The following is a 22,135-nucleotide window of genomic DNA, read 5'->3' on the forward strand; positions in this document are numbered from 1 at the left end:
GAGCTCAGTATTGTTCACTCGGTAATTTTACTGATTTGACATGTCATCATCATTGCTCTCTTTTTCTTTTTAAATAATTTATATAATTTCATTTAAAAAATAATAATTTCAAAGAAGCGGTTCGTTTATTCAACTCTGCAAGCAGCCAATCATTTTTGACAAGAAAAAAACTCATCGCCGGTGACAGTCTGAGGAAAGCCTTCCTTTCTTTCACATTCCATTTGGCTTTTTAATTCCACTAGGAGGAAGTATGTATGATACATCAGTATATTTGGTGCTAAGTTTTGAGGAGGTCGGTGATCAAGTACAATTCTAACAATTGCTGAAATATGCATAAATTTCCAAAAAGTTTCTTTGCAACCCCACTTAATTGCCCTTGAGCGTCATACCTTTCAATGAACGGCGCAAACATGGACCTCCCACGTCGCCATGGTTACGCCACATGCTATACGGTAGCAGGCATGCAGCTGCATTACATGCGCTCATTTACAGCGATGTGTCCGTGCGTGACTGAGACTCCAGGGAAATTATTGCCGATCTATAGTTTTGGGCGTGTGGACCCGGCACAATCCGATGAAAGGTTGCGAGGTGTTCCCGCACGCTCGTGTCGCGTGTCCACGGGCGAGAGGACGTGCGCTCCCAGTGTCCAGCTGGAGCTCCTCATTCCCGCCAAAAACACAGTTTGTGAAAACGGGTTCCATTTATCACCGCTCACATCTTTCCAGTAAACACGCTTAGCCGCATTTCAAGTGTTTCTGGGAAACGGCTTGACTTCATTTGCAATTCCATTATGACGCCGGTCAATGGCGTCGCTCATGTGTTCATGCATAAGCAAATAGATGCATGTCCGTGAATTTGAATATTGATGAGGTCATTTATTTAAGCAATTTAGCATGTCAATTCAATTAAATTTTTTTAGACTCATACCAGTCCAAGTATTTAGTACTTTTACTATATTAAATTTCAATTAACATAATGACAAAATGTTGTAGATGATGATTTACCAATGTGTCAAACTGCCACCGGATAGCGGCAACTACTGCCAAGAAGGACTTATAGAGAGTAAATGACAGATTTTTTTTTGTCTTAAGTATCGGTTGCTGGTATCGGTTGCTGGTATCATTAGCCTCCACGAATACTGATATCAACCCTTTAGGAAATCAGGACCTCAGTCTTAACAAAAAAAGGTACAAAGCAAAGAAATATTTCAAGCCTAAGGTAAGATTTATGTAATTTTTTTACATGGAAAATTCCCATTGACTTTTTTTTTTTTATATATAATTTTAACACAAACCTACCAAATAAATCTTATATGATATATATTCATTAGTCTAATAAAGACTATTTATTTGAAATGCATAATCCTCAGATTTATGTAGTGTAGTACTACTAAAGTATAACTACTTCTTTTTTTATGTCTGAATTCAGTTTCATTCCAAAAACAGAAAAATGTAAAAGTAAAGAAAAAAAAATTGACATAAGTGTTTTTCACATAGCAGTATATTTATTGTGTATTGTAACCTGATTGTTATGCAATTTAAACAATATACCTTATGTACTTTAAATACATACTCTCATTATTATTAATTTAGAGTAATTATACTTTATTAACTCATTCACTGCCATTGACGGCTATAGACGTCAAAAATTCATTTGAACTATTTCTATTAGTTAAACATTTTTTCCCACTTTTGTTAACAAGAGTATGAAAACCTCGATTTTTTGTTCATTGTATTAGAACACAAACAAAATTTGTGATTAATCGTGAGTTAACTCGTGAAGTCGTGATTAATTACGATTACTAATTGTAATCGCCTGACGCCCCTAATTTTTTATAATTTTTTCTTTAAAAAAAATAGTTTTTTTTTTTTAAAGAAAAAATTATTTGTTTGTTTTTAAAGAAAAGATTATTAAAAATTCATCAGGCATCAGGCAATTGACTTCCCTATTTAACTCACAATTAATCACTAATTTTATATCTGTTTTCTAGGTTTTCATACTCTTGTTAACAAAAATGAAAAAACAGTTAAACTAATAGAAATAGTTCAAATGAATTGTTGACGTCTATAGCTGTCAATGGCAGTGAATGAGTTAATACTAAATGCATAAACCTGAGGATTATGCATTTCAAATAAATACGTTTTATTAGACGAATGCATATGTAACATATAAGGTTTATTTGGTAGGTTTGTTTTAAAATTGTCCAAAAAAAAAAAGTATGGGAACGGGAATTTATCATGTAAAAAAATGTCATGTGAGTGATGATGTTCCCTTCTTTTGGTGTAAGATTATTCCTTTGTTGAGCTGAGGCCCCCTTTGTTGTTGCAAAAAACAAAGAAAACAAAGAAAAACACATGCGTCGTTAAATCTTTGATTCCAGATGAACTCGTGCGAGATCTCACACTATGGGCCTGCTTTCCTTTTTTTCCCCCTTTTTTCTCTCCTTTTTTTTCCTGGAGAAAAAAAAAATTGCCTGCTTTCCTAAAAGTTTGCACACGCAAAAATGGGCAACAATTGGATTGCTCCCATAAACAGATGTGGAAGCTGATTTGCTATTCAGACACCAAGAATGTCGGCCAAATGCGCTCAATTGCTGTGCAGACCGTTTTGCGCTTTTAATTCATTCTTTATTGGCTTATCATTTCGTTAGGGAATTTAAAAAAAATGAAATCTAGACAATTACCGAGCTATAGAAGCTCTGCTATATGTTGACACTGTTAGATATTATTAACATTTAAATTCTTTATTTTCATATATTAACCATTGTTATACATTATTAACATCTTAATTCTTTATATTAACCATGTTGAAAGGTTTTGTAGACGTGTGGGGCGGGTAGTGTTGAGCTCAGTTTAATTTGACCTTAAGCTGGGACATATTATTTGGTCTAGAAGTTCCTTCTCTGTGGGAAAACACATTTGGTCCTTGAGGACAGAATCTGTTTTGAACACGCACCCCTGACTCTGTTTTCGCCATCGCTCATGGAAAAGTACCCAGAGAGTATGTTTTGTCTTCAAATGAAAGAGAGGCGGTCGGTTTTAACTATAAGAAGCCATTTTACACGCGGAAGAGGCACATTCGGCGCTCTGAATTCCACCTGTTAAGTGATGAATTGGAGACTGTCACGATGTCCAGAGATCTCTGTTAGATTAAATAAATTTTTGCAAAGGTGTTTTTTCTTACATTAAATCTGTCTTCAAGTTTTGGAACGCGCAAAGAGGACAAATAATTTTATTCCTCTTTCAACCCACAAAGAGCATTCACCGCTGCGAGTAATCAGCGTGTTACACAATACTACGATGGCTCCACACTGCTTTTTGTCAGCTCTTTCGACTCGACGCCGATGTGCGGGAGCGCTTTCCTGCGCGATGGCTGATTTTATAAGCGCACATGCTGTGAGCGGCCCGAGCAGACGTGTGTGTGCCGCCTACGAGGAGGAACAGGCGGTCTGCAAACGATTAAAAAGGCGGGACGCAGCAACAGATCACGACAACGCTAAACCGAGGACGGTGACGATGTCACATCCGCGCCATCGCCGCCGTTCGACTGCAGGACCTTTTCAAAACACGCTTTCTCCTCTTAGCTGTTTCCATAACGACCGCGGAGGGATGCAGGACTGCGCTTTGTAACCTTCAGGGTTTAATGCAGACAAGAAAACACACAAAGCGGCCTGCAAACATGCACGTTTGCATCACTCCTGGAATCTACTGCTGAAGAACAAACAAAAATAAGTAACTTATTTTTACGTACTGTAAAAACAAGAGCGTGGGAGGGAGGGGAAACAAAAAAAATGTGCGAGCTGCTGTGCCGCTTAGAAGCTCGTTGCTAATCAATCACGGGGATCATCTAAGACAGGATAGCCCATTAGACACCCACGCAGCATTTCATTACCCCCGCCAAACCCGCCAAGCCTGCTCATTCCAATCCGCTTCTCGAAAATCTTCCCACCCAATCAGTCTCCCTTACACTTATTAGAGCAGAAAAGTCGCAAAATGAAACGACAATGTTACACATTATAGATGCAGCGGAGGGACTTGGGTGGGTGTTTATTATCCATACAAACTTTGCTCTGTCCCAATTTGAAACTGATAGGCTGATAAAAGAAATGCGGTAGGTGAAGACAGAACGGCCCTCTCCTCTCAGGGGACACTAATGAGTTCATATAAGCATTTTTCTAATAGAAAGGGAATAATTAACCTCCAGCTCGGTAAAATCCCGACATCCAAACAAACGCAGGCATAACTCCAACATAGAGTGCACAATGATTGCTTCCTGGTGCTTTAAACACCTTTAAAATGACTAGACTAAGTGCAATTTCTGGAGAAATTGCGTGGGAATGATGAAAGCTGAATGCTTATGAAGTAAACTGAAAGATAAATGATGTGAAAATTACAAAGTAATTAATAGGGGTGGGAATCTTTGAATGTCTCACGATTCGATTCAGAATCGATTAAGAACGATTTTTGATTGAAAATGATTTGATTGCCAAAGATTTTTGCGTCAATTTATAGATGTTTAAGGAATTGTAATGATCTACTCCAGTCTGACTCGCTAATGCTAATTAGCGCGCTACTCGCAGCACTTTTATCACTCAAAAGAACAGCTCCACGCTGCAAAAAAACAACTTTTATTGGAATAACTTGAACGTGACTTTTTCCTTCTACTCTCTAATGTGGCTACAAATTAACAGTGTATCGGACTACGTGGAACCACACTGCCCCTAAGTGGCCAAATCGGGTACAACATGAACAGCGCTCCCAATAAAGGCACACACAAACAAAGGGAAGACCGCATAAAATAATTCTAATAAAATCGATTTTGGGACATTTAAAATCGATTCTGAATCATACTAAATGAGAATCGCGATTCTTATGAGAATCGATTTTTGGCACTCCCCTAGTAATTACCTATTAATTACAAGTAATAGTAATTATTAGGTAGTATCTTGTAGTTGAATGATAAATAAATAAAAAGAAAACTTTAACTGCAATCTGTATAAAGTGGGATTTGAACCATCGCCTCTAGCTCACCAGTCAGAGCTCTGCTGGAGTCCCACAGCGCCACAGAGGACTTGGAGTCACCATTGAAGTGTTGTGAAATGTAATTGAGAGATGTCTTGCTGAACCAGAGTGAATGTGTCATTGAACATTAAATTGAATGCATTAAACATAACGCGTGTTAAATGAATGATGAAAGATAAATTGCGTGAAAATTACAAATGAGCAATTGTAAAAGAATTATAAATGAAAAAAGAAAAGTTAAATTAGAACCACTAATTTTCAGCAGTAAGAAGATATTTTGTCTATAGTTAGTATGATAACTCTTTCACTGCCAATGACGGCTATAGACGTAAAAAAAATAATTTTAACTATTTCTATTAGTTTAACATTTTCCCACTTTTGTTAACAAGAGAATGAAAACCTAGAATTTTTTTGAGATTTGTAAATCAAAGTCGCATCAAAGTCATGCGATTAATTTCAATAAAAAATTTTAATCGACTGACGCCCCTAATTTTTAATAATCTTTTCTTTTTTTTCTAATTGCATCAGTCGATTATTTTTTTATTGTAATTAATTGCATGACTTCACTAGTTAACTCACAATTAATCACAAATTTTATATCTGTTCTAAATGTACAATAAAAAAAATTCTAGGTTTTCATACTCTTGTTAACAAAAGTGGGGAATTTTAATAGAAATAGTTCAAATAAATTTTTGACGTCAATAGCCGTCAATGGCAGTGAATGAGTTAATTGTTTTTCATGTACAATTAATACTTTCAAAACCAAATTTTGCTATTTGCTGTCAACTTAAAAAGACACCACAGGTGCTCAGAGCTCAAGTAACGACCAATCACGATCACCTGTTTTCTGCGATTGATCATGTGACGTGAGAAAACTGAGCCATGATTGGTCTATCTTACATTATTTCCTATGGGAGATATTGCTCCGGTTTTCTTACAGTACAAAAGTTCGGCCGTATTTTATTAAGGGGAAAGAAGCTTCAAAACAAGGAACAGATTTTGAACATAAAGGTTGCAAAGATCGGATCTGTCTCAATTTGGCACAAAAAAAAACCTAACTCAATGTCCAGTGATGCAATATGTATCAATCATCGATATACCTTGACGCTATGTTGTTATTGCTTTCCGTCACTAAAAGGCATTTCGAGCCCTGATAACCTTAAAGTGACTTCACTGGCCTAAGGACCACACAACATAACCTCATTACTCCAAAATGAAGGCCAAAAAACGCACATGCACACACACTCCCCTGGTATTGCTGACCGTGTTTTGGCTCCCACTGAGTTAATTCATAAGAACATGCTTAAACCCACAAAAAAAAAAAAAACAATTACACACATCTGCAAGTCATTTTGACTAATCACAGAGTGCAGCGGGGCCACAAACACAGAGAGAATATTGTATATTGTACAGTGAGGAGCGGAACGTGCGCACAGAGCTGAGCAGAAAAGAAAGATCTCCCTCCAACAAAGACGTATTGTCTCGCCAATGCGCCAACACAAAGCCTAACCATGCTTTCACCTGCCGTGCGGCAAAGGACACGATGAGATTACCACGGATTAGCCAGGAGTGTCGCGCCTAAAAATACACTGGACTCGATGATACTTGTTGACTGATTATCTTTTTTTTTTTTCCCTCTACAGGTTGTCAGACAGACTCGACACATGCAATTACTATAATAATAAGAACAGACCTTCACGGTCGTCATGGCAACTGTCCATCAATATGAAAGAAATGCCGTCATTTGCGATACACTCTGACAATCTAGTGGAATCGAACCTAATGTCATTACATTTTGAACATGTTTGAACAAAGTTTGAGAGTATAAAGAGAGATTGAGAGTGTCTGGCGAGTGCAACGTTTTGCGACATTGAACGAAGCCCGTCGAAAAAGCAAAACTCGCTCAGTGAGATACAGGCTTCAGGGAGGAGGAATGTACAACCTCTATGTGGCACCAAGGTGATTTTAGTTAACTAAAACTAACGAAATAACAAGCTAGAATTCAAAAAACATTTTCATTAACTCATTTGCTCCCCCAAAACGTTTAAACACATTCTATTTTAAATATTGCCATGCTCCCAAAGACATATTCATACGTGTTTCTTTTTTTATGCTAGAGCATAGAGAAAGAAGACTTTGATGCAGCCACTGAACTGGAGAGAATAGTTGAAGCAATGGTAGTTATTACAAAAAACGGCCAGCAGGTGGCAGCAGAGTATAAGAGATCAACCAGGGCCATGTTGAAAAAAGCTGGAAAATGGGAAACCGACCTCTAATCTTTCTTTTGGTAGGTTCCATGTTTTTATAGCAATAGAACACAATATTCTGTGGGCCTTGCTAAATCAGTCAAAATTCAGTAAAAGAGCCAGGAGCGAAGGGGGTTGCCTCAGTGAAAATGGGTGGGAGCGAACGAGTTAATGAAAAAATAAAAAAGATTTTTTTTTAAAACAAAAACTAACAAACTACATTTTACATTTAAAAAACTAACTAAAACAAACTAATAATTATAGAGAACATTTCCTTAGTTTTTGTCTTTGGTAATTCATTTAATACATGAGACTTTGGGGTTGATTTTAAAAGTGATTTAAGTATATTTATTTCAGTAAGGACGTTTGAAATTGTGTCGCACGTAAGTGACGTGGATCAAGCAGCAGCCGACAGAAAAGCACTTTCAGATGACATCGCTCCGAGCTGACAATTTTGCGTGTTTGACTTTTGCCTCCAATGACTCGCCTTGCCCGCTTTTTCATTTAATTCGGCCGAAACGCAACGCTAGGCAAGAAGTGCGTTACTTTTTTCATTTTACCGTGATATTTGTTAAAACCTTGCACACAAGTAATACATTTTTTTTTAAACGAAAACTAACACTAAAACTCACTAAGCATTTTTTATAAATAAATAAATACAGATAAATGAACAGAGGCACCCTGCAAACTAATTAAAACTAACTAAATTTAAAAAACTAAACTCAAAATGAAATAAAAACTTATATAATTTATTAATCCTGTCTGGCACTAATATTTGGTTTCCACTGCATTTACATTGCCTACTAATCTCTTATTCAGGATTTGATTTGATCAAGTTGCTTGAGAGTCAATAAAACCTCCAAAAAGTCCATTTATCCACAGGTGTCACACATTTCCCACTGTAATTGATCCTACCTGGTGTAAATGCCATCCAAAATGCCCAGACGGGCCTCAGAACTGGGCACACAGGAGCCCATTTGGGCCATAACACAGATGAGGGCCACCTGGCGGATGTAGGAGCTCTTCCCCCCCATGTTCGGGCCAGTGATGATCATTGTTCTTTTTCCATCAGCCTGTAGTGAGGTAGAAGCGAGCGGTTGTAACTAAAATGGTAAAAAGATATTTGGATGCTGAGGAGGTGGGCGGACTCCGAGCTTTGGCTTGTTGCAACAGAAACCCACTCAAAGAGTGCGCATGCGCCGTCGTGCACATCTGCGTGTGTGAGAAAGACTGCATATGTGCTGCTGACATTTTACACATCTACGAGATTGATCTTAGCTTTTAAAGATTTTGCACGTTCCCGTGTGTGTGTACGTGTGCATACCTGTAGTTTTGTGTGATTGGGCACATACTGGCTGTGCTCGCCCATGAGGAGAACTATGGCAGGGTGTCGTCCATCTTTGATCACAATCTGACGCTCACTGTCAGACACCTCTGGCCTGCAACAGAAAAAAACACACACGTAGGTCAGCTGACTTTTTAATATTAATAATATTGTCCATCCATTCATCCATTTTCTAAACCGCTTCGTCCTCACAAGGGGTCGCGAGGGTGCTGGAGCCTATCCCAGCTGTCTTCTGGCAGAAACAAACAAGCCACACTCACAATCAGAACTAGGGACAATTCAGAGCATTGATAATATTATAATATATATTATATATAATAATAAAATTTATAATATATATTATAATTAGAGATTTATTTTAATACTCAACGAGCACCCCTTGCAACTGTGGAGGTCATCAACGCCCAACATTAAACGCTTATGCCATCTACTGGCTGTCATCTACTGGTCTCACACACTTTTTTTTTTTTATAGTAGGCTATAGTACATCTTTTCAACTTTAAATAACTTTATGAATTGCTATGAAATTAATTAATGTATCAATTAACTAAAATATACCACCATGTTTGTATTAGGTTAACATATTTTTCCACTTTTATGTTAACGAGTATGAAAAAAGGGGCAAAAAATATTTTATTGTACATTTAGTGCAATTAACTCATTCACTTCCAGCCAATTTCGCTGAAGCAACCCCCTTCACCCCCGGCTGTTTTACTGGATTTTAACTGATTTTGCAAGGCCCATAGAATATTGTCTTCTATTGGTATAAAAACATGGAAAGATTAGAGTCTTTTTTGCAGCAATTAGCATTAGAATATAGGAAAGTTTCATCAGTATTCACATTCCTGGTGAAAACACTGTCAAAGAGAGCTTGTTGCAACATGGCCCCGGTCGATCTCTTATACTCTGCTGCCACCTGCTGGCCGTTTTTTTTGTAATAGCTACTATTGCTTTAAGCCACCTCTTCATGTCAGAAGCAGCATCAAAGCCTTCTGTATGCTCTGGCATAAAAACAACAACATAAACATTTAAATACGTCTTTGGGAGCGAAGGACAAAGCATTAAAAACATTTACACGTTTTTGGGTTTGAATGAGTTAATTTGTGATTAATCATGAATTAATTATTAGCATCATGCGATTAATTACAATGAAAAAGGTGCACTTGACTGACAACGCTAATGTATTAATACTGAATTTTATGGAAATGAAGCCAAGGGGGAGGAAGTAGATGAAGATGAACATGGGCCCCAGGATTGAGCCCTGAGATGACTGAGGTATGAATGGAATCCATCTGCAGGGGAAGGTGCATGCAAAACCAATGTAGGAGGTGGAGTGTGAGATGGTGTCAAAAGCCGCACTCAGGTCAAGGATGCCAAGGATGGAAAGTGACCCGCAATCAGCTGCGATAAGGAAGTCATTAACGATCAGACTGGAAAGGCAAAATAAAAGTTATTTTGTGTGTAAGTTAAGTTCAGATGCATCTATTTTCTCAGGAATTTTGCAAATAAAGGGTAGATTTGAGATGGGAAGGGGTGTTGTAGGCTTTTTTTTTTCCCATTATAGCGGTGTCAGCTACGGTTTTGAATAATGATAGAGTGACACCACTGGAGAGATAAGAGTGAGTAATGCCGGATATAAAGGGAACAAGGGAGGAGAGAACGGGTTTGACCGAGGTTGTAGGGAGGAGATCGAGCTGGCAGGTGGAGGGTATTGAATTTATGAATGAGATTAGAGATTTAGGAGGTATTAAGGAGGAAGAAATGAAATACAATTTTTGGCTTGGAATAATACTACCACGTTGTAAAAATTACATATTTTATAGTTATGTTACAACTATTCTTGTTGAAATGTTTTTTTGTAGTAATATTAAGACTTTTTTTTTATTTTTATTTTTTTAAGTACGTTAATATTAAAAATGTATTTTCGCAATACTTTTTTTCCAGGTACAAGCAAATTTAATTGAATGCTATTTAATGCAACAGAAAACTTGATGCCCATGTTGTACTGCATATACACACATGCGCACACACATATACATACATACATACATATACTTTTTATATATAGGGCTGTCAGTTGATTATGATTTTTAATCATAATTAATCACAATTTCCATACCTAATTTGTGATTAATCGCAAATTAATTGCACGTTAGATATGTGTTCTAAACTTTAAATATTTTTTTCATACACTTGTTAACATAAATTTGATAAAACTAAAAATAGTTATTAAGTCTTTTAGTTCATTGATATTGTAATTGTATAGCAAGTAATTCATGAAGTTATTTGAAGATATACTAAACAGTTGAAAGGAGTGTGAAACATTGAGTCATAATTTTTTGTTGTGGTTATTTTTCTGCCACTAGGCAGCATTAGTGTTTCATGTTGGACATTGGTGACAGAAACAGCACATTTTTCTTTTTAAATTCAGAGCAATTGGTACTTGGAACATGACGCAACTTGTAGACCCTAGTAAATAAAAAAAAAATTAAAAATTAAAACTAGTCACCAGTCCCCATAATATATTTTTACTAGGGATTTTATTGATACCTCTGCTTCAAAGACATCCAGTAACTCATTTTGAGTTTCCAAAACAAAACAGTAATGTTTTAAAAATGCAACAAAAACTGCCAGGGTAACATTTTGCTGAGATACAGTAAAGACAGCCCACAATGGCGACTGCCATGTCGCCATGATGCATCTTCTGTGAACACGAGGTCGCGCGCATTATGACATCACAAATATGCGACACTACCATAAAAGAGGGCAGAGGGCAGAGGAGTTGGGCACAACTTGAACCACAACCACAACAGATGGACCAATGTGGCATGTCTATTATTATCAGCGGATTTCTTTATTATCTGGTTTATCTGTTTGACGTCAAACTGGTCGATAATTGCCGCTAATTATCGGCCACCAATATTATCGTGCATCCCTAATTTTCACCACATTTATTATTGAGAAATTGTGTTATAGTGACTCATTTGCACAACTAGGGATGCAAAATAAAGCATAAGCAACTCAACTCTATATACATTTTTAATGCCTCTGAACATCGTATTTCATGCTTTTTTAATGCCGTTTAAGGCTTTCATTTCAGCACAATCCATTTAATGACTTCTAATGCTTTTTAATGACCTGCGGCAAACTTGTTTTCATTTTCGTAGCATTTTGACCTTTAACATTTAACTGCAGCAAGGATTTTGCAGTAAACGTTTTTTTTTTTCTGATGACACTTGTTGGGTTATATTTGGATACAGAGTGTGCGATGGCTTGTGTGTGTGTGTGTGCGCATCTCAGTGAGTGGGAGAAACGTTGGCGTTCTAGCTGAGCACTGAGCTACTGAGCCCAACGCACACACACCCACGCACCGCCTGCCCGCCCGAGACTATAGGACATGACACAGGAAATATGCATACACACAGAGACTATATATTAATACACAATCAAACAATTCAAGCGCACACACATACAAGTACACAGAGTAAAATGACATGAGGACATCACCTGCAATAGTCCCCATGTTTGGCCACCTCAGCCAATGAGAAGAGACAATCCATGGTTGCTAGGTGACTAATAGCCCTTTTCATGGTGTGATAGTGCTCCCCAAACTGACTGCAAGAGAGCAAGGAGAGGATGGAAGAGATTTGCAAGCGTAAATTACCGGAAATGCATAATTGGACTCTCAGTAGATGACACCGCTGGTGCACTTGAACACAACATGATTGTGGCAGGCGACACGAGAGCGACTGAACAGTCTATGAGAGCCTGAATGTGCATGCGTGAGTGTCGTACTCCATAAAAGCGGTCCATTCCCTCTGGCAGTCCAGCAGCAGCTGCTCACGGAGCTGCAGAAGCGTCTTGTGGCGCTCCACCACGAAGGGAGAGTGATACCTGCCGACCGCTTTGGTGCTGCACAGCAAAAGGAGATGAACTTGGATGAAGTTTGTTGTTTTGATTTCCTGAAAAGAAGTGATTTTGGAGATGCACGTATTCGGCCTGACAGCAATGATGTGGATGGTATGGTTTGTATGAGTTTCCTAACAAATAAAGCTGTGCGATAAGGCAGAAGTGGGGAATGCATGTTGCATTCTCGCCCCCCCAAAAAAAAAGACTTCAAAACGGTGCCTCCCCAAATAGCGACAAAACATAGGAAGATGAGACATCTTTATTTTAGAATGAATAAGTCAACGACAGCTGAAGATACCCACATTTAAAATACAACGGATTGACATCATAACGTTAAAATGGGAAGTCAACTCAATTTTTTATTTATTTTTTAACAATGATAAATTCTATACAGCCCCACTAGTCTGGACAATAAGCCGCTACTTTTTTAACGGGAACCCGGTGCGGTAACCTTCAAAAACCTGCAGATTACAGTCGGGTGCGGCTTATATGTGTAACAAACTCGAGTATTCCCCAAATTTAGCTAGCACGGCTTATAGTCAGGTGCGCCTTATAGTCCAGAAATTACTGCAACATTACATTTATGGAATATGCGTTAAGCAGCTAAATCCAAACGTTTTAAGCCATCTCATGGCGCACCCATTTTGACTTAAAATTAGATCTGTCAAAATTAAGTATCAAAATAGTTATCGATTAATTTGATAATCAATTACCCGTTTGTACTTAGGAACTTTTCAACCTTAATAAAATATTTTCATAACTCTTGATGAAACATAGACTTAAAACTAGTTGAATGGTACCTTTGCCATGGCCTGAGGGGGTCTGTATCATTTTTACTGGCACGAAGCAACTTTGAGGAGGATGGTAGGGAACACTGCCACACCAAAAAACTACAAATGTGCTGATTGCTTTATGGCAGCCATTCCCACACCATGTTAAGACTTGGGCCCAATTAAACTGGCCGCCGCCTACAAAGTTTTCAAGAAATGTTACGTATTTAAGGCGCAATCAGATTTGTCTTATACGTTTTCCTTCCAGCCAAGTTTCGGGGGCAAATGTTGCTGCGCCAACGCACGTTTCTGATTGGTGGGCTGGTTCATGCTCGTTCTCAGTTGGCTGCTGGCCTGTGTTGCGACTGCGTGGGGCGGGGGATGGGGGTGCGGCGGCGGCAAAGGCAGAAGAGAGTTGTGGCTGTATGTATTTGAAAAAGAGATCAAATGAAATGCCAGACTGCAGTGGGACCTCCAGTCTCATGCAGTTCATTTAGTTTACCCCGTTTGGACCCCACCCTATCGGTGAGTAGTCAAAAGTTGAGTATTCGTACTGGTATTAGTCTGAAAAAATGTGGTATTGAAAAATCCCTATTAGTAATGAAACATGAAAATTAGAGACATTAATTTCTAGTGAGAAAAGTTATAAATTCATCAGGGAAGCAAATAATTACTGCTTCATTTGTGACAGTTTGGCAGAACTTACACCAAGGCGCTTTATTTTATATCCACAACATGCTAGGTAGTTTGCCAGTTCTTCATATAAAAACAATTCAGTACACTCTCTTTCTATGAATGTGCGTTGCAGCTCACCTGCTGACTTTCACCCAGTCACGAGGAACAATGGAGGATTGGGAGTTCTTCACCTCAATCAGAAACTGTCAGAGACAAAACACAGGCACGAAGCCGCGCCGTCACCGTTTTGGACTTGTCTTGCCACTCGGGCTGCGTCAGCGGGTACCTCCTGTCCTGACACGGTTGTGTAATCGAGGGCGGGGGCTTTCAACACAATTCGGACGTGTTTGCGATGGTCCTGAATCTCCTGTAGAACCTTCTGGATTTGCTCTTTTCGTTCCCGCAGCACCGGCAAGCCGGACAGGTCAGAGAAGAGCTCGGTTTTATTGCCGCACCTGCAACATGACAGTGACATTATATGTTAACCATTCCATCCCTCAATTTTATTATTTACTCTTATGAAACGGACTTGGCTGCCTTCTCGTTAAGCACGCTGAGGAAGCCGTGGGCCGGGGCCAGCAGGTCCGGGGTTTCCACCAGGAGTTCTCGAATGAGCCCGGAGCGGATCTGCGCTCTAATAGCCGGCAGCAAGGCTTGCAGTTCCAGCGCCAGGCGACAAAGGCTGCTGATGACGAGGTAGAACTCCTGTGTGGACGACTGCAGCACATTTTTCCAATCAGAAACGTTCCAAAAATAACATCCATTTTGCACACCTTTATTTCTTTCCCTTTACTTTTCACAGACGTTTTGCTGACAAGACAACAAGATTAACACACTAAATCTGATCTACACTTGATACTGGGGGCAAAATGTCAACGTATAAAAAATGTGTGTGATAAATTTCAGCTCCACTAGATATTGAAGCCAAGCAGCAAAAAGGCAACATGTGTATTTTAGCTCTAAGAAGTGTTTCAACAGAATGTTTCTCATAGGGGAACATGTTTCTAAAAGCAGATGTCATTACACATCGAGGAGATGCAAAATTATTTCAACACCTTGAAAAAATAAGATGAAGTATTTTCTTTGAATTGCACTTCCTTTTACTTGTGATGTTGTTATTGTTGTCTCAGTAAGGTGACCTAGAAACATTTTTTTTTATTTCCTACAAACGAGTACTTGGGGCCAACTAAAAAGAAAACACACACACAATAAATTAATAAATAAGTAAAATAATATATGCATCCTGAGCCTTCATTCTCATATTACGACTTTAATCTAAATAACAAAACAAAACATAATTTTCAATTTTAAAAAAATATACGGTATACATTATACGACTTTTCCTCGAAAGAAACAACTTTTCTCTCGTAACATTGTTTTTCGAAAGTGAATGACTTTTTATCTTCACAATAATTGACATTTTTCTAAAAAAAACATACATATATACTGACAGGCTCAACAATTCGCTTCCTCTTTGCAGTGTTTCGTGTGGTACACAACATGCATTACTACTACTACTACTTCAATAACACCACCACAGTGAATGCTTTTTAAATAAGCCCAACTGACTAAGAAACATTTGAAGACATCTGTGATGCTAATTTTAGCAGTTAGCAAAAAACGATTCACAAAAAGTGGTTAATTATGTACGGTAACTTCTGTCATCTAGCAGAGCAGCATTTGATTAATGAAATAATTCTGTTGAAACACAATTCAGAAGCATTATATGACTGTCACTGGTTAATTATCATTAAATGTTGATGTATTATTTACTTTTTTCAAATTGTCATATATATGTTATTTCTGACCCTTGATTTATTTATTTTTTTTGCACCACAATGCTGCCTTCCAGAGAAATTGTGCTCTGAATTTCTAGTTTTTAAAAACAACGGGCACACAAAGCCATCATATGAAAATGATAATAATCATCAATATATTACTGAGCCAATAAACTATTATCGTAGCAACAAATGTAATGTTTATATTGTGATTTGTTTTGCAGCTTTAAAGGCCAAACCTGTGATCAGTTCAGATCAAAAGTATCGATTTATCAATGGCCGTTCTCTCGGGAAGCGAAGCAATTGCAGTTTATGATTGCCATTAGTGGAATTGCAGTCGACTTCTGCGTCATAACGGGTTAATGAGAGTCACAGAGGGAGAAAGCTTTCAGGTATTCATCACACACTACAAGTTCCCTCATTTCAGCCGCCCTCTGAATTGGTTCTCCATGGAATACATCACCTAACGACGCCAAACCCCGCCCATCACGAGAAGAGCCATTCCACACAGTCTCATTTATCTACAGAGGGCCCACATGACACTTACGGGTAAGCGTGTGTATTGAATGACATTTATGTTGTTTTTGTCTATATGAAGGGTTTAAAAGTTGAACACCAAACGGGCGGTTGAGACCCTGTGACATTTGAAAGATGAATCAGATGGGAAATGAGATGATGTGAGACTTTCGGGCAATCTCTCAGTGGCTCTCTCTTTTTTAGAGAGTCTATGTCTCTCTTGCTCAGGGTTTCCAAGTGTCTCCTTTAGGCCATGTATACACGTAGCCGTTTTTTTTTTTTTTGCAAACGGGGGGTATTTGTCTGCGGCTTGCTTGTCATCCACATGTACTTGGGGATTTTTTCCATTACAAACAAAGGTTTCTAAAAAATTTGTGTATTTCTCCGGCCCCGCGGTCGCGTGTGTCCGTTAGGAAACGAAGTTTTACGTCGTCCTCTGCACACGTCACTCAATCACATACCTCAAGTTGTATAAAAGAAGAGAAAAAAAAAGGCGATGTGGATTCGCTTTCCAACGTTTGTATATGTGTGTGTGTGGTGAATCAGTGGGAAAAAAAGTTAGTTTAAAAAAAAAAAAAAGACTTTGTATTTATCCTCTTTGTTTTCCTCTATGCTCTGTTTATGATGTACTCATTGACTGTTTACAAGTTTGTTTTTTTATTAACTCATTCACTGCCATAAATCCATAAAAAAAAAAAATTGCGGGCATCAGGCGATTAAATTTTTTTTTATTGTAATTAATCGCATGACTTCACTAGTTAACTCATGATTATATCACAAACTTTATATCTGTTCTATAATAATAATAATAATTTTTTCTTTAAAAAAAAAACTATATTTTTAAAGAAAAAATTATAAAAAATTAGGTGCGTCAGGCGATTACAATTTGTAATCGTAATTAATCACGACTTCACGAGTTAACTCACTATTAATCACAAATTTTATTTGTGTTCTAATACAATAAACAAAAATTCTAGGTTTTCATACTCTTGTTAACAAAAGTGAAAAAAAAAAAAGGTTAAACTAATAGAAATAGTTCAAATTAATTTTTGACGTTTATAGCCGTCAATGGCAGTGAATGAGTTAATAAAAATAAAAAAAAAGTCTTGTGTGCGCTGACAGCGCTGATCCGCATATATACAGATCAGCGGCTGACGTTCCGTGCTTGTGTGACGTATGGTGAAGTGACGTCAAGAGATGAGCGGTATTTGGCTAACTACTTCCGCCTAGAGGCTTGGCATGCATCTCATTGTAGGCCCAATTTGTGGAAGTGGCCTCTCCAGACGGAGGCGTACTCTGATTGGATAGGATTTGGGGAACTGTTGCCACCTTACGGTCTGCAATAGTTATGAACGTACTTAAAAACACATTCATGCGGTTAGCTGTGGATGTTTTCTTTTCTACAAACGTGGTGGTGTGGACACGATTTTTTGTCTACACCCAGAGAAGGAAAGTATCCGTTTAAAAAAAATACCCTGCTATGTTTGTACATGGCCTTACTGTCTGTCGTAGTGTTTCCCTCCAAGCGTCTTGGTGCCTTTCTCTCAGTGTCTCAGTGTCTTGTCTCTCTTAGAATCTCTTAAAGTGCCTCAGTTTCGGTCTCAGTGTCTCTCCCTCTCTACGTCGCAGCATTTTTTTCTGTCTCGCTCTTAGTTTTTCTCTCTCTCTCTCTCTCTCTCTCTCTCTCTCTCTCTCTCTCTCTCTCCTCTCATCTCTCTCTCTCTCTCTCTCTCCTCTTCTCTCTCTCTCCTCTCTCTCTCCTCTCTCTCTCTCTCTCTCTCTCTCTCTCTCTCTCTCTCTCTCTCTCTCTCTCTCTCTCTCTCTTCTCTCTCTCTCTCTCTCTCTCTCTCTCTCTCTCTCCTCTCTCTCTCTCTCTCTCTCTCTCCTCTCTCTCTCCTCTCTCTCTCTCTCTCCTCTCTCTCTCTCTCTCTCTCTCTCTCTCTCTCTCTCTCTCTCTCTCTCTCTCTCTCTCTCTCTCTCTCTTAACTCTCGGTGTCTCTTAAGTGCCCCAGTTTCCGTCTCAGAGTCTCGCTGTGTCCCTCAGTCTCTCTTCAAGTGTCTCATTGTCTCTTCCTCTGCCTTTCTCTTTTTCTCTCACTCTCTCATTTCTTTCTCTCTCTAATTCTGTCTCTCTACTTCTTGCTCCCGCTCTTTCCCTCTGTCTCCTTTTTCTCCCCCTCTATTTTTTTCTCTCTCTCCGTCCCTCTCTCTTAGGAATCTCTTAAAGTGCCTCAGTTTCGGTCTCAGTGTCTCTCCCTCTCTACGTCGCAGCATTTTTTGCTGTCTCGCTCTTAGTTTCTCCATCTTTCTCTCTCTCTCTTTATCTTTGTTTCTTAACCCTCGGTGTCTCTTAAGTGCCCCAGTTTCCGTCTCAGAGTCTCGCTGTGTCCCTCAGTCTCTCTTCAAGTGTCTCATTGTCTCTTCCTCTGCCTTTCTCTTTTTCTCTCACTCTCTCATTTCTCTCTCTAATTCTGTCTCTCTACTTCTTTCTCCCTCTGTCTCCTTTTTCTCCCCCTCTATTTTTTTCTCTCTCTCCCTCTCTCTCTGTCCCTCCATCTCTCCGTCTCTACCTTTCTTTCCCCCTCCCCCTCTCACTCCCCACTTTCCCTCTCTCTCTCTAGTTCTCTCTCTGTGTGTCTCTATTTCTCTCTATTTCTCACTCTCCATTTTTCTCTCCCTTTCCTTTTTTCTCCCTCTCCCTCTCTCTATTTCTCTCTCTCCATCTCCCTTTCTCTCCCTATTTTTCTCTCCCTTTCCCTTTTTCTCCCTCTCCCTCTATATCTCCCTCTCTGTGTCTCTATTTCTCTCCCCTCCCTCCCTCCCTCCCTCCCTCCCTCTCTCTTTCTCTCCCTCTCCATTTCTCCCTGCCCTTCCCTTTCTCTCCCTCTCTGTCCCTTTCCCCCTCTCTCCCTCTCCCGTCTCCCCCTCTTTAACTCTTTGACTGCCAAAAACGTTAAATAACGTTTAGTAAAATCCTATGGAGGAGTGCCAAAGACGTTAAAAGACGTTTGTTTCAAAACAGAGGTGACACTAACCATTTTCTATTGTTGATTACTGAAAAACGGAATAAGGTAGAAACAAACTTTTTTTTTCTGATGAAAGATGAGAGTCCAATCTTTCATTTGGTAGTATGTGTGTTTCCATAGTCCAAACACATAATTTTCTGTGGACCTTGAAAGATCAGTCAAAATGCTTAAATCGGCTGGCACTGGCGACATCCCGTTTCTGAAAACGTCTGGCAGTCAAAGAGTTAATGTCAGTTGTTACCTTTTTGTTGAATATGCTGCAAATTCCTCTCTCCAAATCAGGCAAATGCACCAGCAGGGATCTTGCAGAGTATCAGACTCCAGGATCTCCTGCACTGCATCCTGACGCTCAGAGATGGATCTAGGACCAAGTAGAAAATAGGGTACCATAAGTAGCAATAGTCATTCTGTTTATGCAATGGAAACAAGTATAATATAAGGATTTGTCAACAATTTCTTATAATTCCAACAGAACCTCATTTGACTCATTTCATTTCTGTCATGTGTTAAGTATCACAAAGACAGCAGATAAAGAAAATCCAAATATAAGTAATGAAAGCAACGTCACAAATAATCACATATTTTTCGTGTTGTAGCTTTTCATGCACTGTTATGGAATTAATGGATGTAATCTGGGATTTATTGATGTTGAAACTATGCAGAGGAGCTGTCGTCATAAAATGAGAGTAGTGCTCAATTTCATCTTTAATCCCTCCTCTGTGAGTGTGATACACTCACACACACGTGCGCGCGCACACACATGAATAATTGAATGAACTGGAAAAGTGTCAGCACATTATCAGTGAGAGATTGTTTCAAGCAAATAGTTCTAGTTCTGCCTGCAGTACCTACATAGCTTCTAATCCCAATATATTGTAGCACGGGGTGCTCAATGTGTCGATCGCGATCGACCACGAAGGAAGGATTGGTAGATCGCATGACAACACGCAACCTTAAAAAAAAAAAAAAAAAAAGTGACACCCCATCATTGATCCTGTCACTTGATCGTGCATCTTCTGACATGCGCACAGGCAGCAACGCAGTAAGGATGGCGGTGGCACACATCCATTTCCTAATTTTTACGCAAGCGAAACAAGAGGCGCCTGCTCGTCTTCGCCAAAGTCATAAAAATACAGTATACTGTATACAAAAAATATAATAATGTTTTACAACAAGGCTGAACTATATTTTCAATTTAAAAGGTACTTGTGGATGGAATTTTAACTCATTGACTGCCATTGATATAGACGTCAAAAATTAATCTGAACTATTTCTATTAGTTTCACATTTTTTTCCACTTTTTCTAACCAGAGTATGAAAACCTCGATTTTTTTTTTAACCGTAATTAATAGCATGACTTCACTAGTTAACTCACAATTAATCACAAATTTTACATCTGTTCTAAATGTACAATTTAAAAAATCTAGGTTTTCATACTCTTGTTAACAAAAGTAGAAAAAAATGTTAAACTAATAGAAATAGTTAAAATGAATATTTGACGTCTATAGCCGTAAATCCTGCAGTTTATTATCATTTTGTCAACTTTTTTTACTAGAGTGATATTCAGGAGTCGAGTTTCAAAGAGTTGAAAGCATTTACAGAAAATTTCCAAAATGGATAATTTGACTCTTTTTTTGTTTTTACAGCAATAAAGAAATTATATTTTTAGTTTTGTTACTTGTGGCTGAATTAAATCATTTAAAATGTTAGTTTTCTTTTAAAAATTTAAATAAATAAAAAAACACTGGTGGTTAGCACGTCTCATGGTTCTGAGGTTGGGGTTCGAATCTGGGGTGAATCCTTTTCAGAACCAACTCCACTTCACTATTTTTCCTCCTTTCACTATTGTTCCTTTTCTGGAAAGCTTCCAAGTAGCTAAATCGGCTTCATGTTTGCAGGTTATCGTACCACCTGTTGCTTTATCAGGTGTGCGAAGTCGTGCACTCACCGCAGGTCTGTGAGCGGACGGGTCACCCACTTCCTCAACAGCCTCCTCCCAAACGGAGAGCGCGTGTGGTCCAGCACCCACAGCAGACTGCCCCTCACACTACCATCTGTCTGTTGTTGAAGGCAAAACAACATGAGAATGTGGTATGCACATTGAATAATTGTAAAATACAGCTTTGACTAACTAAGGGAAGGAAAAAAAAAGACAGAGGACTTGAACTGGAACCAAAACTTAGTGTGTGTCTATGTGTGCGCGCAGGATGTTTGACACCCGCAGGAGTCGTGCTGAACCTTTGAGCCGTCGCCCACGCGAGCCTAACTCTTCACTGAGCAATTTGCTGGGAACTGAGAAGCAGTTTAAGTCAGCCGCTAAATCTTTAGCGTACGCATGCAACAGAGAGAAAAAGCGGAATTTTGTTGTACGTTGAGTTCGTGACAAGCCTCTGCGGGACATTCTGATCTGAAGAGCATTCGGATTGGTTGAGAAGGCTTGGAAAATCAATGAGTGAATGCCTATCATTAACCCTGGAGAAACCAAGAAGCCTTTTCTTCTTTGGAAAATTAAGAATTATACATTAAATGACTGCTATAAATTCACTGAACACCAAAATATATGTTTTTTCAATTTTAACCCTTTATTCCCTAATTTAGGATTAGGGCAAACTTTGACCCTTTTGGGATTTAGGGGTAACATTTTGAAAAATCTAAATAACAAAAATTGTCAGTAAACTATTTAGAATTTAAGAAAATAATCAATCAAATACACAGCTATATTGAACAATATAATTTTTTTGTTTTATTTGTTGCATTTTAGAACTGGATTTTGAATGTACAAACACGCTTTGGCCAATGGAAACAAGAACACAGGGACAAAATCACTGCTGGAAAAAAAAAAAAAGGTC

At 38.6% G+C, this 22,135-nt stretch overlaps 1 protein-coding gene across 1 annotated transcript in view; it reads right to left on the reverse strand.

Annotated features, from left to right (window-relative positions):
- msh3 (mutS homolog 3 (E. coli)) overlaps window positions 1-22,135 on the reverse strand; it is a 45,527-nt gene that overhangs the window by 13,885 nt on the left and 9,507 nt on the right. The window contains 10 exon segments of the mRNA XM_077562438.1: window positions 8,183-8,340; window positions 8,592-8,706; window positions 12,120-12,227; window positions 12,408-12,524; window positions 14,105-14,169; window positions 14,253-14,421; window positions 14,496-14,683; window positions 19,528-19,598; window positions 19,601-19,647; window positions 21,235-21,344. Coding sequence (XP_077418564.1) covers window positions 8,183-8,340; window positions 8,592-8,706; window positions 12,120-12,227; window positions 12,408-12,524; window positions 14,105-14,169; window positions 14,253-14,421; window positions 14,496-14,683; window positions 19,528-19,598; window positions 19,601-19,647; window positions 21,235-21,344 — 1,148 coding nt within the window.

The sequence above is a fragment of the Vanacampus margaritifer genome, chromosome 3 (assembly GCF_051991255.1).
Source record: "Vanacampus margaritifer isolate UIUO_Vmar chromosome 3, RoL_Vmar_1.0, whole genome shotgun sequence".
Lineage (NCBI taxonomy): Eukaryota > Metazoa > Chordata > Actinopteri > Syngnathiformes > Syngnathidae > Vanacampus > Vanacampus margaritifer.